Here is an 18357-nt window from a genome sequence, read left to right as displayed (position 1 = left end):
CTGGACAAAATATTAAATGGGTTGGGTATTGCTCTAGATTTATTTCATTTAAATAGCAACAGTTTGGTATTTTGAGGGATTTAGTATTAGGTTTTTGTTAAGAAACCAGGTTTTGGTAGTTTAAAAGACTTTGGGTGATAGAGAAGAGTTTCTGAGGATCTTTGGCTGAACAGACTAGTGTTAAGTCATCAGCATATTGAATAACAGTTGCATCTTAACAGATACTGTGAAGATTATTAGTAAAAATGGAGAATAGAAGGGGAACTACAGTGGATATAAAAAGTTTACACACCTCTATTAAAATGCCATGTTTTTGTGAAATAAAAAAATGAGACCACAATAAATCATTTCAAAACTTTTCCAACTTTTAATGTGACCTATAACCTCTGTACAGTTCAACTGAAAAACAAACAAATCTGTTAGGGGAAAAATATAAAAAATAAAAAAACGTACAATACACTGGTTGTATAAGTGTGCACACCCTTAAATGTTGAAACACCTTTTGATTTAATTACAGTATTCAGTCATCTTGGGTACACACCTGCCATCAATTAAAGAGACACTGATTAACCCCAAATAAAGTTCAGCTGTCCTAGTAGGATTTTCCTGACATTTACTCAGTTGCCTGCTACAGCAAAAGCCATGGTTTGCAGAGAGCTTGCAAAGCATCAAAGGGATCTCATTGTTGAAAGGTATCAGTCAGGAGAAGGGTACAAAAAATTTCCACAGCATTGGATATAAAGTGGAACACAGTGAAGACAGTCATCAAAAGTGGAGAAAATATGGGACAACAGTGATGTTGCAAAGAAATGGACGTCCCACCAAAATTGATGAAAAGACAATACAAAAACTGGTCAGGTAGGCTGCCAAGAGACCTACATCAATACTGAAGGAGTTGCAGGAATTTTTGGCAAGTACTGGTTGTGTACTACATGTGACAACAATCTCCTGTAGTCTCCATATGTCTGGATTATGGGGTAGGGTTGCAAGATGAAAGCCTTTTCTTATACAGAAAAACATCCAGGCCTGGCTAAAATTTGCAAAGCAATACATCAAGTCTCCCAAAAGCATGTGGGAAAATGTGTTATGGTCTGATGAGACCAAGATTGAACTTTTTGGTCACAATTCCAAAAGGTACGTTTGGCACAAAAACAACACTTTGCATCACCAAAAGAACACCATCCCCACGGTGAAGCATGGTGGTGGCAGTATCATGCTTTGGGGTTGATTTTCTTCAACTGGAACTGGGGCTTTAGACAAGGTGGAGGAGATTATGAACAGTTCTAAATACCAGTCACTTTTGGCTCAAAACCTTCAGGTGTCTGCTAGAAATCTGAAGATGAAGAAAAATTTCACCTTTCAACACGGCAATGACTCCAAGCATACATCTAAATCAACAAAAGAATGGCTTTACCAGAAAAAAATTAAAGTTTTGAAATGGCCCAGCCAGAGTCCAGACCTGAATCCAGTAGAAAATCTGTGGGGTGACCTGAAGAGGGCTGTGCACAAGAGATGCCCTCGCAATCTGATAGATTTGGAGCACTCTTGCTTGGAAGAGTGGGCAAATATTGCCAAGTCAAGATGTGCCATGCTGATAGACTCCTACCCAAGAAGACTGAAAGTTGTAATTAAATCAAAAGATGCTTCAGCAAAGTATTAGTTTATGGGTGTGCACACACAACAAAGTATTAGTTTAAGGGTCTGTACACTTATGCAACCAGTGTATTGTACATTTTGTATTTTTTATATTTTTTTCCTTAACAGATTTGTTTGTTTTTCAATTGAATTGTACAGGTTGTAGGTCACATTAAAGGTGGGAAAAGTTTTGAAATGATTTATTGTGGTCTCATTTTTTATATCACAAAAACCTGGCATTTTAACAGGGGGGTGTAAACGTTTTATAGCCACTGTAAAATGGATCCTTGTGGGACTCCTGTGGTGATGGATAGCAGAGAGGATAGGTTGTTGTCCCATCAAACTGCTTGTTGTCTTCCTTGTAGATAGTCCTAAAACCAGGCTAATGCATGGTAACTAAGGCCGAGGGCAGTAAGGGATTGAAGTAGTTTAAGATGGTTGACTATATCAAAGGCCTTTGACAGGTCCAAGAATATGGCAGATGATAGATTGCCTGTGTGTTTGTTTTGGTTGATGAAGTTTGTAAAAGAAAGTAGGGCAGTGGTGGTGCTATGAGCAGGCCAAAACCCATGCTGGGTAGGAAAAATAAGTTGGTTGTTGAGTAGGTATGGCATCAGTTGGTGGTGTATAAATTTTTCAAGTATTTTAGCTAGTGGAGACAGGATGGTTATGGGGCAATAGCGAGATCGGTTGAGGTAAAGGGGGATGATATAGGATGTCTTCCAGATGGGTGGAATGGTGGTTTCAGATATACATCTGTTTAGAAGGATAGATATTGGGAAGGCAAATTCATTGACAGCCAACTGAAGGTATTCAGCAGGGATGCCATCAGATGCCAGTGTTTAAGTTTGGTTAGTAACCTTTTCACATAGTTGGTAGGGATGGGTTGAAATTGGAATGTTGTTTTAGGTCTATCTACAGGTTTGGGGCAATTAGTGATAGTGGATGTGGGCTGCTGTTGAACAAGATTGGAGATAGTTTCTATAAAGTATCAGATATATTTGTGATTTCACTTGTGAAGGTAGGTGATGGGATGGAGGGTTTGCAGGGGTAAAGTAGTTTATTTATTCCTGCCCAGAATTTTTTTGCGTTGTTTTAATGCCTGCTTTACAGCTGTATGAAATAATTATTTTTATCCAGGAGAACTGCTTTTTTTGTTTAGTTTCTAAGTTTTTGGAATTGTCCTTAGCTGCTGGGGTTTTTATGGCTCTCCAAAAATTCCAGGCTCTTTTCCTTAGTGCTATTTTACTTTTAGTCTCTTTGGTAATCCAGGAGGCTGTTTTCACTTTGAGTTTTGTGGTGCAGGCTGGAGCGTGGGCATTTAGGATTTTTAGGAAAGTGTTATTGTATTGGGTTACTGCTTCTTCTAGGGGTAATACTTTTACTGTGTTCCAGTTATGGTGCTTTAGCTCAAGTTTGAATTTGTTAAGAGTCGAAGTTTTTTGTGTTCTGGGTAGTTTGTAATATGGGGGTAGTGTTGGCCTGGGTTTTGAATTTTAGTAAGAAGGTGGGTTGGTGGTCACTAAGGGTGTCCAGAAGGACACCTGCTTGGTAAGAGGTGCTGGTCTTATTTATTAACATCCAGTCTAGGAGGCTTTCTTTGATTTTTGTGTTTCCTAGTCTGGTGTTTGATTGGATGACCTGAGATAAGCTGAAGAGGTTAACATGGTTGGTGGGGTTTATAGCTGAACATGTGTTCCAATCTATATTAAAGTCAACAAGGATGATAGTTTCCTGAGGCAAGTTTTGACTTGTCCATTGTAAGAAGGCTTCTAGGGAGGGAATATTGTTACCTGGTGGTATGTAGCATGTGATAATATTGATTGATTTTTTTTGTTGCTAAGTTTGAGTTTAGCTAGGAGAAATTCAGAATTATTGAAGGGAGGGATGTGAGGATTAATAGTGGTTATTTTTAGGTTGTTTTTATAAAGTAATGCTACCCCTCTTCCCTTTTTAGACAGTCTGCTGTGGCGTAGTACTTTGTATCCAGTAGGGAGGAACTCATTGTCAGCTGTTGTGGGCATTAACCAGGTTTCAGTTAGACATAGTATGTCAGGGGAGTAGGTGGACAGCAATGCATGCAGTAAGTGTACCGTATTGTTAATGCTCCGAATATTTAAACTCAGTATTAATTAGCTAGTTTTTGGTCTAGTAATGGGTAACTGGCTGGAGGAGAGGGATGGATTAACTGTGGTATTTTGTATAGGGTTAGGCCCTGGGTTTGGGTGCATGTCTTCTGCCAGGATCAGTTGGCAGTTTATATGGTGTAAGAGTTTGGTGAGTTTAGTTAGGATGGCAATAGACTTGTTTTTAGTTGGTGACCTAGGAGTGGTTGGGAGGAATCTGATAGAGTTAGGTGAAACAGTAATGTGATGGTATAGGCTTGGAGATATGTGTAGGCTATAGTGAAGGGTGTGAGGAATATGAGTGGAGATATGTTTTGTTGGGGCTGCATAGGTAGTATTATGTGTGTTACCGTAGGAGTGGTAATGTGTTAAAGTTAGGATAAGGAGGATGGTGAGATTGGTTGTAAGGATAGTGGTTAACCTATGATCACATGAGGGTATCATATTTGAAGGTGGGAGGAAAAGGATACAGCCATTACCTAGAGGCATTAAAACTGACAAAACATGAAGTCAGCAAAGGCAGGGAGATATGCAGGGGTAGTCCTGAACACAAAGGACACAGAGAGAATATGAGGCACAGGCAACAGGCTTTAGTGATCAAAAACTCCCTGGATTTGTTAAAGTACATCTTCATGGAGAAGGTTGTAGAGACTTTGAATGAATTACCAGGGAGGGTGTGAGTAGAAGGTTGGCAGGCATAAAGAAATGCTAATATCAAAGGGCCTGAAAGAATGAGTATATGAAATCTGCATAAATGTTTCTCATGTAGAACTGTATAGGTAGCTGCCTGATCTGGATCTAGAAGAATATATGAAAGTATGCACTATATGTCACATTATTCTGGAGGGAACTGGAGTAAAGCTAGGCATATAATGGTTAGGAAACATACAGTGTACAGGAGAATGGGCGTAACCAAGCATATATTTGCCATGTATGCCATAGGTGTGCACTTTATAAAATGTTATGTAGTTATATATGTATGTATGAATGTATGCATTTATTTATTTAAGTCTGTAATTCCAGGATTTTGTTTAGCAGGGACTACTGCACTTATGTGGTAGTGAGTCTATATTGTGGACAGAGCCAGATCTAGAACTAGGTGACCTATGAAGTCTCCTAGAGCCCAGTTGCTTGGGGGGCCCATTAGCAGGGCAGGGGAAGCCCACTGGCCAGGGGGCTGTCACCAAAGCTTACATTTCTTCTTTAAGGATGCATGCAGAGTGCATCCTTAGTGGCATCTGTACATGCATCTTTAGTATGACATACGTGCCTTTAAACAGAAACTGAGTGTGCACTTTAAAACAAGCATGGATTTGGATGCTGTTGCTGTTCCAGATGAATGCAGTGGGGCCATTCATGAAGTAATTGGAGAACACACAGTGTGTGTGTGTGTGTGTGTGTGTGTGTGTGTGTGTGTGTGTGTGTGTGTGTGTGTGTGTGTGTGTGTGTGTATATGTATATGTATAAAATGCCCCCGAGATAGCAGGTTGGTCAATTCACTCAGGCTTAAACCCTGTACCTTCAATACAAGACTTTAGAGCCTAAATCCTCTGTATCAACTGCCAAACTGCTGTATCAACTGCCAAACTGCTGAGTTTCAGTGCATTTTCAAAGAATGTTGAGTTTCTGTGCATTTTCAGAGACTGTTGAGCTTTTGCACATTTTCAAAGAATATTGACTTTCTGTGCTTCATTGACTTTCTGTGCATGTTCAAGGAATGTTGACTTTTCATGCATTTTCAAAGAAAATGTTGACTTTGAGCATTTTCAAGGGATGTTGACGTTCAAGGGAAGAGAAGTTTACAGTTGCTCATGCAAAATCTGTTTTCAGTATATAACTATTTTTAAATGGCCTTCATCAGTGATCCATTACCCTGCCTAAGGCCCCACTTCACCATGATCTAGCTCTGATTATGAAAGCTGTAGTGCTATTCTAAAAAATTTTAACTTTCCTTAGCTTTCTTTTGAGAATGAGTATACAGAACTGTGAAGGCAAGCTGTGGATAATGATTTCTTGAAATAAATATGTTGCTGTGATGGGTGTTTGTAAGTATGTTCTTCTTTTCAAAGGCAAAAAAGGAGATGAATGGTGTCCACATGTGTAAAAAATGCATTTTACATGAGTTAGCTAGTTTATTGTCAAATTTTGAGAAAAGGTTTGCAGCTTCTGCCTTTATTATTTTATTTGACTAAAATAAGCTTCAAATAAGGGTACTGATTAAATATTGTTGTTTACTTTATGATATGTACGATATGCTAATCTGAATGTTGAGAACATTTTGGAATTTCAGTCAGGGAACACTCTATAAAATAACTGCTGCAGAATTATTAACACTTTTTTGTTCTTTATTCCAAATTGACATAGATAAATGAATTAATAAAGTACCTAAGGTTGTAAGTAAGTGGATATATAGATAGATGCAAAACAAAAACATTGAGCTGTTAGAAATGCAAGTCTTTTAAACTATTATTTTTGAATATACAGGTCATTTGCATGAAATATTTTCTATATTTTTAACTTAGAATTGGAAATATACTAACGTATGTCATGTATTGCACAGGAAAGAAAAACAATGACCCTTGTCTGGGGATTGAACTCAATTCCTTCTGTGCAATTGACACTGTCACTGGACCAACAAGCAATCTCTCAATAATTAGGCACCTGGTCCTCCCCAAGAGCAGCTGTTTCTCCTTTTGTCTCAGAAAGTACTTTGATGGTGATTTTTTTTTAAACACACAAATATCCAGTGTAGTACGAATCAGTAATCTAGTATTGTCTTAACAACTGAGCAGGAAAGAAAACATTGACTTTTGTCTGGGGATTGAACCCAAGATCCTTGTAGAACTTTCCTTATTTGTTTATGTATGCATGTATGTAAGTATATATGCTTACCAGGGTGGTACTTGATCCCACTGGACTTTTGTTCAGGCATTCCCGGTCATTGAAAACCAACAGTAAATTATTGCAATAGTAGTACATAGTTATATAAGTTAATATACAGTGCAGTAACTAATGAAACACTTAGAAAACTACAGTAAACAGATAATATCATTCAATGCTTGTATAATTCCAAGTTTAGTGGGGAGATAAAATAGCTTCCAGGCATACATCCATATAAGAGCATGAGTATTTACCTGTTTATTCACATTTTGTATATCTTGTATATGCACAAATAAGTAGGATACAGTGAAATAAAATAAAGAATAATTGGGCATGAGATGATAAAGCCAAAAGAACTATGAAGATGGCCTCCATTCCTCAGCCCCTGCTTTACATATGGTATTGGGTAGAAGTTTTTTTTATTTTATAGTAGTGAAGAAGTCAGTTGTTAAAATAGGCAAAGTAAGGGTTAGCCTCAAGCTGAAGTATCTTGATGGTGGGTACATTTTTGCCTTATTCTGGAGGTGTTTCTTCAGAGCAGCATGGAATAGAAGATGGGAGTGGATTTCTTCTAATTTGCCAGGTAATGATTCTCAGAGTTTAGGGTCAATGAGGCAGCTGTTGCCTGAAGTTTATTGACAGGGTTAAGTAAAGCAAGTGCTGAGGAATGGACACATCTAAGATGGTAGTTTGGATGATCCCTGGGTAGTCTGCTGGCAAAAAGATGAAGAGAGTCAAGCTTTTAATAGTTTAAATGTAAGCAAACCTAGCAGGAGCTGGGCTCTTTGGATCACTTGTAGGCATCATGCTGTTTTGAGCAGAGGATAGTGGTGCTCTGCCTTTGAAAAAGGGTCATGACTCTGCAAATCTGATTGGAAATTATTTGTAAAGTACAGAGGTTTTATAGGAATTGGTAGAGATTATGGGAAGACCATGGGCAAGGTAATTGCAGTTCTTTCTTCAGGTAATGAAAATGAAGAACTGTTTTCTGGACCAGAATAGTATCTTGTTTATTTTCTTATTAGATTATTATATGGTGGTAGTAATTTATTCGTTAGATACTCGGGTATAAGAGATTCTTAGTCTGTTGGGGAAAACTTTCCAGTTTTGGGAAATCTTTGTTAATTTTTGCTGGGTTTTTCTGATTAGGGACACATAATTAAAAGAGCCCTTTGTGACATCTGTTTTTATGCTAACATTTCAGAAAGGAGTATTTCAGCTCTATGGTGAAGATTACTTCATTGAACCTCTAAAGGGAAGTCAGTTAACGAATGGAAAAGGACAGCCTCATGTCATCTACAAACGCCATGTACCAGAGAATGCAGCTGAACAAACTGTGTTGGAGACGAATATGGATGATGCAAAGAAGCAACAAACTACTTCTAAAACATGTGGCACTAAAGGTACTGTCATGCATGCTTCAGTGAATGTTACTGCTAGTGTCTTACATGCTATACTGCAGTTATTTCCAGTCTGTGCATGTTTACACCTGTACTTACTTGTTTTCAGATACTTAAGTCTGGTATACTATCATCGCCATACCGCGCAACTTCTTAACACAAGAAATCTGAACAAAGCCAAAAATAATGGGGGGGCCCAAAAATAGGGATACATTTGAAAATATTGCTCTTATAAACATATAAAGTTTCTAGAGTAAAAGGTTTTGTGTTACCTTCATTTTCTGAAAAGATATGAAGTCGGAAGCTCAAATGTCTGTCATTATGTAGTGAATTAAATCCTCACTAATTTCCCAGAAAACCACACAATTTATGAGGAATAGACCAAAAATATGAGGCAAAAATCTGGACATTCTGTGAAAATCTGGGCAGTTGAGTGCATATTTACACATCATTGCTGGCAAAGTTCTAGGTCTTTTAAAGTATTTTGTTATGCACGTGATTCATACTGGAAGAACCAAACTACTCAAAGGTGGAAATGTTAGCTTATGCTTTGGATTCAGGTGACAGAGCTGAGTAAACGATAAATGTGCCCTGGCAATTTGTGTTTTTCACTTGTAGGTAGAGTGAAGGACATTGCGATGGAGATTTCATCAGATGATACGAACCTTAATGGAGATGTGGACTCTTAACTAACGAGACTTATAAAATACAACAGTATTGCAACAGTCAATAAAGACAGCTCAGAATCCAATCTGACAAAGTCCTTGCTATTAGTAGGACAAAAGTGCTTAATCTAAGGTTTCATGTTCATTTTGTATAATTAACAAGTTGATAGTTTAAGTTGAGAGTGAGCTGTCTTTATTGACTGATGCCATACTGTTTTATTTTATTAGTCATTTTGTATTGCTACACTTTTTAATTTTAACTAGAGAGACTTGACGCTTTCTTCTGGAAAGAGAGAAAGATAAGATTTATGAGGTACACCCTAATAGTTACTGGATTACTAGAAATAGTACAGTTTCTGTGACAGATTACACATATAAAGGAACAAAAACCTTTGGATCTGACAAAGGAACCTTGTGCCAACAACAAGTAAATTGAAAAGCAAAAAGCACGAAGGTTCACACAGCAGGTAAAATCCAACAAAAACATTAATATTAAGATAAGAGCTTTCACGGAGTTGATCCACTTCATCAGACCATAAAAGACTCACTGAAAACTCAGTTTATATTCATTCCAATCAGGCAGTCAATTAGGAAAGGCACATTCAACATTAACTCTTATATGTCTGAACAAAAACATTCAGCTTACATCTAAAAATATACATACACTATAAATTCATAAGACTTATTCAAGTATACTATACATAAAAACACATATAAATATGGTAAAATCTTGTACAATAAATAGAAAGATAATAAAAACTATAATCTATAAAAACATAAATAATGAAATACATGCAAAGATCAATGTTTAAGAGGACTAGCTCTAAGAAATGATTTAAGCGACACTTTACTATTAAGACCTGGGGGTTTGTCAGCCTGTAGTCTAATAATCCATTCTTGTTCATATGATTCATAGGTTCATAGGTTCATAGGTTCATACTAGGCTATCTGCCCAAGGGCATTTATAAGCCTAGCCCATAGTTATGTGGCTTTCGCCACCCCTTTAGTTTGAATAAAAACTATGCCTATCATTTTTCTGTGCCTCTGTCAAGCAGTGACACTGAAGTAATCCCTGGGGTATATCTGCGATCTCCCATCCATTGGTCAAGATTCCTCTTGAACAAGGCCAGCGAGGTGCTCTGCCTCACATGTACCGGGATTTTGTTCCACAGCATAGGGAGTCTCTGGGTGATGAGTCTGTCCCTCCAGCACGTTCTATTTATAACCGTGTCAAGGTTTAAGTCTCCCGCCCTTGTGGTTCTGAGGGATCTAGATTTTTGAGGTGAAGCATATTCATCAAATCTGGGTTTGACATGGCCTTATATGTCAGGCACAGGTCACCTCTGAGCAAGCGGTATGAGACTGAATAAAGCTGGAGTTCTTTCAGTCGGGCAGCATAAGACATATTTTTGAGACCCTTTATCCTTTTGGTGAGGAACTTTTGGGGCCTTTCAAGCTGCATCAGGTGTCTGGTCAGATACATTCGAGCGGGCATTGTACTCAATCATAGGTCTAATGAGTGATGAGTACAGGGGACGATGACCTCCCTTGATCTAGATGTGAATCCCTTCATGATCAGGTGGGCGATATAGAAGGTTTTCCTAACTACTTTAGCAACATGAGTGTCAAACGAAAGACTACTGTCAACTTGGGTCCCCAGATCCCTGATGACTTTTCTGTGCTCAGTGGATTGTCATCTATATGGTAGCTAGGGGTAACCTTGTTTTTCCCGAAGGGTATGACTATGCATTTTTGGCGTTTAACTTCAGGCCATGGCTCTGGCACCAGTTATCCGTTTCTGTGAGGCCCTTCTGGAGGATATCTGTGTCAGATGTGTTTTCGACTATGGCCCAGTTTGCAGTCATCTGCAAACTTTGTCAGCCATAACCCTCCTGTGTTTGCTTGTACTTCAGAAAAGTAGATGCCGAACAAGAGTGGACCCAGGACTGAGCCCTGTGGGACACCACTTGTGACAGGCTTTGAGTCTGACATGGCTCCAGCAACTCTGACCCTGTGGGTTCTGTCGCTTAGCCAGTTTGCAACCCATCTTGTGATGTATGGGTTTACATTCAAGCTGATGAGTTTTTCGATGATACCTGAGTGGGGTATTGTGTGAAGGCCTTTGCCAGGTCGAGGTAGGCTGTATGGACTGCCTTTCCCTCATCAATGGCCTTGGTGACTGTCTCGAAAAAGTCAACCAAGTTTAAGAGGCAGGATCTGCCTTTGACAAAGCCAAACTGGGTTGGATCCAAAGTCTGCAAGTTCCTATGTCTTTATTTATGAGTTCCATTATGATCCTCTCCATGGCTTTGCAGATAAGGCTTGTCAAGCTAATGGGGCGGTAATTTCCAGGGTCTGTGGAGGCACCGCCCTTATGAAGTGGGACCACAGTCGCCATGCGCCACTCCTTGGGTGCGTATCCTGAGGTGAGGCTAAGATTAAACAGCTGTCCTAACTGTGGGTTTAATTCCTTGTTGAGTTCATGAAGCACACAGCCGGGGACGCCATCCGGTCCCATGGATGCTGTGTTTTTTGCCTTAGTGCGGGCAGTGCTCACCTCGGCGTTGGAGATGGTTAGGGGGCTACTATCCTCTGGAAGAGATATCTCTCCTTTTGGGGCGGGGGGAGAAGTTTGCACTGAACCTGTCAGCCAGTATGTTAGCAATGTGTGTAGGTTCAGTAATTTTCACATCATTTTGAACTAATTCTGAGCATATCTGGGAGTTTCCTCCTAGGTTTCTAACATAGCTAAAGAAGGCCTTATGATTGTCTTTAGAGTCCTTGGCGATTTTTCTCTCAAAATTTGCCTTGGATGATTTTATGAGAGCTCTTAGTTTTTACTTATAATGATCAAAGGTGTCTTACCTTTCAAGGATTTTGCTCTATCTTGTAGTAGCTTCCTCCTTTTGTTGTAGAGCTTGTTTATGGCTGGGGTCCACCAGACTGGACGCTTGCCTTTGGTACAGAGAGTCTTAGTTTTGTTTGGGATTGCCTGATCCATGCAGTCCTGTAGGTGCTGGTAGAAGGCATTTGTAAGTGATTCAGCGGTTTGAGTAATGTTTACCACTGGCTCAGGGGCCTTAAAGGAGACCACACTAGTTTTTAGAAGTGTGAAATCGGCTTTTGAGAAGTTTTTCACTGTGGTCTTTTTTGTTTCAGGTGGGGCGGGATGAGGACCTCCAGCGAGATTAGTTTATGATCTGATCTCACCAGTGAGGGGTATACTTCCGGTGTTGAACATTTTGATCCCATGTTCGTGATGATGAGATCAAGTATGTTTTCACCTCTTGTGGGGATGGTGACTAGTTGTTCCATGGCATTTGAGTTTATGAACTCCAGGAATCTTTGGGTTAGAGTGTTCGGGCTTGAGTAGTGTTCCCAGTCTATATTAGGGTAGTTGAAGTCACCTAGTATGATGGTGTTTGGAGATACATTTATCCCTCCAATGTTTTCAGGAACGCCATGTGAGGTTCCTGAGTTTGAGAGGGTGGCCTGTAACATGCTACAAATTGCAGAGCAGTCTTGCCTATGGTTAATTGCACCTGGATGGTCTCCGATGCATCGTGTGTTGCCACCAACCTTGAGGTGTGGGTGTCCTTTATGAATATGGACACCCCCCCTCCTTTCTTGGTGTTGTCCGGATTTTGGGGCGGAACGTATGATATGAGGTGAAACCTGTTAGTGCTGGGGTGCTCTCAGGAGCCTTGAACCAGGTTTCTGTCACAGCACAGACATCGATGTTCTCCATATTGAGAAGGGCCTCGAAAAGTGCGTGCATCTTGAGATTGAGACTTCTGGCATTGAGCAGCATTACCCTTAGTTTTTTCCTTTTGGTGTTCTAGGGTGGTAGGTTTAGAATTTGAGCCTTGCCTAAAAAGGCACTATGGGGTGGCAAGAGCCTTTGCCAATATCCGGAAGCCCAGGGTGACAGGTGCAAGCCGTCCCTTGCGAAGCAGCGTGGCTTGTCCAGCATGTCATCCCAGGCAGACAGACATTGGATCCCCTTTGAATGACACCAGAATTTAAGCCAATTATTAAAGCTGATCATCTTATCACTGTATTGTGGCATCATTCTAGGTGAAGGTAGGATACTGCTCAAGGTCAGGGTCATACCTGCCTGGGCTACATAATCAGAGAGCTCCTCGGCGTCCCTTTTCATGTAGTCCAAGGAGGTACGTCTCAGGTCGTTGACACCAGCGTGGACAATGACTGAGTCGTACTTGTACCTGCTGTTGAGAGACCTGAGTGCTTGCGTTATGTGGCGGATTCTAGCGCCCGACAGGCAGCTTACTGTGACCTTCTCCTTACTCAGTCTGGTGAGCGGGACGTCAGTGTGTCTGACTATGGAATCACCAATGACAAGTGTGTCTGGCATTTTGTTTGGCCTTAAGGGCTGTGACTGTTTGACACTCTGACTGTGTGGTCTATGTGTTGCATGTGTTGGGTCGTGAGGTGGTGGTAGTTTGGGTGTCTGCTTTGGTGGCCTCTGCTGTTTTGGTAAATTTTTGACCAGAGCCTCCGAGTATGTCTTTGTGTGAGTATGTGTATGATTTGAAGTTGTGATGGTACCATGTGTGACTGGGTATGTATTGTGTGTGGTTGCCTTCTCCTCCTGTCTGGTCTTGCCAGTCCTATGTTGAGAGAGCTCAGCCTCCAGTTTGGCCGTATAGTTGCATCTGTCGCATGTATTTGTGTTTTGTGGGAGAAGGAGAGGATTGTTCAGTGTACATGAGGCAATTGTAACATTGCCTCAATATTCCCAGGTTCACCAGTTGAGCTGGAGAGGACACTAGCAACTGATCCTCGACATACTAGAAGTAGTAGATAAAGAACTTTCAAAGGACTCCGGGAAGTGGGTTTTGGGCTGGTGGGGTACTATCTATAATAAGAGTGCTTTATCAAGGTGCAAGTACTGTAGGAGTAAGTGCTAGGCTTTACAGATAGAGAATAGTCTACTTGGGAATCAAGTAGAGATGAACTTTTCAGTTATAGGATATGCTGGTTAGATCAGCAGTACAGTTTAGCGTGTTTTATAGCAGGGGGCTGAAGGGAGCTAGGAATTGGCCCAAAACGACCAATGGACTACTAGTTTCTGGCTGAAACTTCACCAAATCGGACAAAAGGGCGGCTCAGTGCTTCCCACTCCCACTGGTAAGCAAAGAAACTTCCCTCCTTCCTAATAAGGCAATGGATCAGTAACAGGAATTAAAACAAAGCCCAGGGATCAGCAACTCTGAAACTGGACTACTCTAGTTCAGTAAGGCGGGAAAACAAGAGATTTTTTTTTTTATTACAGAGATAAGGAAAAAACAGACAGTAAATGCTATAAATGCTGTAAATCGGCTAGCACTTTAGTGTGTAGCCTACAGAAACAATTTGCAACAATTAGTAACTTAAAGTGCAATAAACAGTGTAAAATGCAGAAATCACTTAAAGTAGCAGTAAAACAGGCGAAATGCAGTCGCTAGCTTAATAACAGTGGGAAAGCCACAAAAATACTTATATCTGGTAGAAAGTCACTCTTTTAGCTCTCTGCTGCTTGGATCACTCTGCAGGCCACCACGAGGATCTGTGCAGAGTTGGTACAAGCTGGAAAACACGTGTTTAGCGTGTTTTATAGCAGCGGGCTGAAAGGAGCTAGGAATTGGCCCAAAACGACCAATAGACTACTAGTTTCTGGCTGAAACTTCACCAATTCGGACAAAAGGCCGCTCAGTGCTTCCCACTCCCACTGGTAAGCAAAGAAACTTCCCTCCTTCCTAATAAGGCAATGGATCAGTAACAGGAACTAAAAACAAAGCCCAGGGATCAGCAACTCTGAAACTGGACTACTCTAGTTCAGTAAGGTGGGAAAACAAGAGATTTTTTTTTTTTTTTTTTTTTTTTTACAGAGACAAGGAAAAAACAGACAGTAAATGCTATAAATGCTTTTAAGTGGCTAGCACACTTGAGTGTGTTAGCCTACAGGTAAAATTAAGCAACAAATAACTTTTTAAGAGTGCAAAACAGTTAATCAACACAAAAACAGTTTAAATAGAATGCAGAGCTGTATAAACAGGCTAAGATGCAGTCGCTAAGCAGTAAATATTCAAAAAGCCAATAAAAAATACTTAAATCAGTTATAGCAAATACAGTTATAACAAATGCTCTGAAATATACTGTATATTTCCAATATGTTTGAGAAGGACAGTCAGAACACAAGAAGGTTCAGGCGAAGAAGAAAAAAAAAGTTTTGTTTTACTTTTTGAAAAGGTAAAAAGGAACAGAAGGCCTTATCAAATGTTCTCTCTGTATTAAGAAGAATGAGCTAATGACACTAGACTGGGAGGTGTGTCACAGTAGGGGTGGGCAACTGCAAAGCCACCAAGTATAAGAGCAAGACACCAACAGGGAGGGAGGGTGGGACAAAATAGCCTAAGACAACACACTATGAAAGTTTTTAAACAGAAAAAGATTTCTGAAGATTCTGAATAGACAAAGTGCTTTATATATATTAAATTATAAATACTTATATTTTGTAGCTCAGTTGCGGTCAAACAACTTCTCCAGCCTGCACCAAAGACCAGAACAACAACTTTTTTTTTACAAGAACACAAAAGAACCAGCCCCCACTAGCCAAGAGATAATTACACAGAGTAAATGTTTCAGTTTATACAATAGCCTAAGACAACACGCTATGAAAGTTTTTAAACAGAAAAAGATTTCTGAAGATTCTGAATAGACAAAGTGCTTTATATATATTAAATTATAAATACTTATATTTTGTAGCTCAGTTGCGGTCAAACAACTTCTCCAGCCTGCACCAAAGACCAGAACAACAACTTTTTTTTTACAAGAACACAAAAGAACCAGCCCCCACTAGCCAAGAGATAATTACACAGAGTAAATGTTTCAGTTTATACAATAGCCTAAGACAACACGCTATGAAAGTTTTTAAACAGAAAAAGATTTCTGAAGATTCTGAATAGACAAAGTGCTTTATATATATTAAATTATAAATACTTATATTTTGTAGCTCAGTTGCGGTCAAACAACTTCTCCAGCCTGCACCAAAGACCAGAACAACTTTTTTTTACAAGAACACAAAAGAACCAGCCCCCACTAGCCAAGAGATAATTACACAGAGTAAATGTTTCAGTTTATACAATAGCCTAAGACAACAAGCTATGAAAGTTTTTAAACAGAAAAAGATTTCTGAAGATTCTGAATAGACAAAGTGCTTTATATATATTAAATTATAAAACAGTAATCTGTTAAAATAATCAAAAAATACTTATATTTTGTAGCTCAGTTGCGGTCAAACAACTTCTCCAGCCTGCACCAAAGACCAGAACAACAACTTTTTTTTACAAGAACACAAAAGAACCAGCCCCACTAGCCAAGAGATAATTACACAGAGTAAATGTTTCAGTTTATACAATAGCCTAAGACAACAAGCTATGAAAGTTTTTAAACAGAAAAAGATTTCTGAAGATTCTGAATAGACAAAGTGCTTTATATATATTAAATTATAAAAACAGTAATCTGTTAAAATAATCAAAAATACTTATATTTTGTAGCTCAGTTGCGGTCAAACAACTTCTCCAGCCTGCACCAAAGACCAGAACAACAACTTTTTTTTTACAAGAAGAACACAAAAGAACCAGCCCCCACTAGCCAAGAGATAATTACACAGAGTAAATGTTTCAGTTTATACAATAGCCTAAGACAACAAGCTATGAAAGTTTTTAAACAGAAAAAGATTTCTGAAGATTCTGAATAGACAAAGTGCTTTATATATATTAAATTATAAAAACAGTAATCTGTTAAAATAATCAAAAATACTTATATTTTGTAGCTCAGTTGTCAAACAACTTCTCCAGCCTGCACCAAAGACCAGAACAACAACTTTTCTTTACAAGAACACAAAAGAACCAGCCCCCACTAGCCAAGAGATAATTACACAGAGTAAATGTTTCAGTTTATACAATAGCCTAAGACAACAAGCTATGAAAGTTTTTAAACAGAAAAAGATTTCTGAAGATTCTGAATAGACAAAGTGCTTTATATATATTAAATTATAAAAACAGTAATCTGTTTAAATAATCAAAAAATACTTATATTTTGTAGCTCAGTTGCGGTCAAACAACTTCTCCAGCCTGCACTAAAGACCATAAGTCCCAGTTTTATTTACCAAGTTTCCTCCCCTCATAGTGTCATAAATAATCTCTAGCACTACAAATTTAAACTTATGAGATGACCCTTCTTTTGCAACATGCGTAGCTAAAGCACTTGTCTCTTTAGCATTACTAATATCCCTAAGATGTTCTAATATCCTCTCTTTAAAGCCTCTGTTAGTCTCGCCCACATAATAAGAAAAGCACTCTGTGCAAAAGCTAAAATAAATTACATTTCTAGTGTGACAGTCTGCATAAAAACTACTCTCTATTTTAAACCCTATTGAAGGGTGTACAAAATGCCCACCTGTATGTATATACCTGCATGCAGTACATCTTCTGCATGCATACGTCCCATTTCTATTTGATAACTTATTGGGTTGCGAATAATAGAATTTATAGCAAAGTTGCTTTTTAGTGACTTATTATTCCTAAACGGAAAATAAGGTTGTTGATCAATTACATCTTTTAGTTCATTAATAGTGGATAAAATATCCCAATTATTCCTAATCACTTCACATACTACATGAATATTACTAGCATAAGTGAGAGGCATCGTCACCTTATTGTCCAATCCATGCCTATTATTGCTATGATCACCAGCTATATCAGTTGCATTAGTCATTTCATCCATATGACATACATTAGAAAAATAAGGCCTACATCTCCCTAATCTTTCTTTCCAGGCCTCTCGAATGTGAAAATCTATTAAACCAGGGTCATAACCCCTCTCTATAAACACATATCTGAGTATTTGTAAGGCATCCTTCAATTTCCTATCATCTCTACGCAAACGCATTATATGATAGATCTGGCCTTAAAGTACATTCATTTTCATATGTTTAGGATGCATACTACTATGATGTAATATATTATTCTTTCTTACACTCTTCCTGTACATAGTCGTAGACACTGTACGAATTTGATCTATAGTCATCTTTACATCTAGGAAATCTATCTCAGATGCAGAATATTTATATGTGAATCACAAGAAGTCATTCAACTGATTAAGATAGAAAAAGAAGTAATTCAGTTGTTTCTCTGTGCCTTGCCACAAGAGAAAAATATCATCAACAAATCGTTTATACCGTTTAATATGACTACAATACTCATTATTAGCAAGCACATATTTCACTTCCCAGTTAACTAAACATAGGTTGGCGTAGCTATTGGCACAAGCTGTGCCCATAGCCACGCCAACCCTCCCTACATAATGTTCATCAGAAAAGATAAATGCATTATGATCCTGGATAATCTCCAATAATGCACACAAAAGATTAACTTTCTCATTAGCAACATTATTATTACACAAAAGTTCCCTAATATTCTCTATACCCCAGTTATTGGGAATCACAGTAAAATGGGACTCTACATCTAGGGTCACAAAAACACAGCTAAGTTTTTGCATAACATTCATGTGATCTTTTAACTCATTTAGAAAACTATTAGTGTCTTTTAACACAATGTGACACCCCGTAAGAACATTTTGTAAGTT

General features: G+C 38.8%; 1 protein-coding gene across 1 annotated transcript in view; it reads left to right on the top strand.

Moving 5' to 3' along the window:
• Nucleotides 1-18357, top strand: part of LOC122806893 (A disintegrin and metalloproteinase with thrombospondin motifs 7-like) — a 2879604-nt gene that overhangs the window by 469215 nt on the left and 2392032 nt on the right. Inside the window, exon 3 of the mRNA XM_044077696.1 lies at nucleotides 7846-8044. Coding sequence (XP_043933631.1) covers nucleotides 7846-8044 — 199 coding nt within the window. The remainder of the gene's footprint in view (nucleotides 1-7845; nucleotides 8045-18357) is intronic.

This window comes from Protopterus annectens, chromosome 7.part0 (genome assembly GCF_019279795.1).
Source record: "Protopterus annectens isolate FY-2018-M chromosome 7.part0, PAN1.0, whole genome shotgun sequence".
NCBI classification, from domain to species: domain Eukaryota; kingdom Metazoa; phylum Chordata; order Ceratodontiformes; family Protopteridae; genus Protopterus; species Protopterus annectens.
Note: the sequence above shows the minus strand (reverse complement) of the source record. Positions and strands in the feature narration are given on the sequence as shown.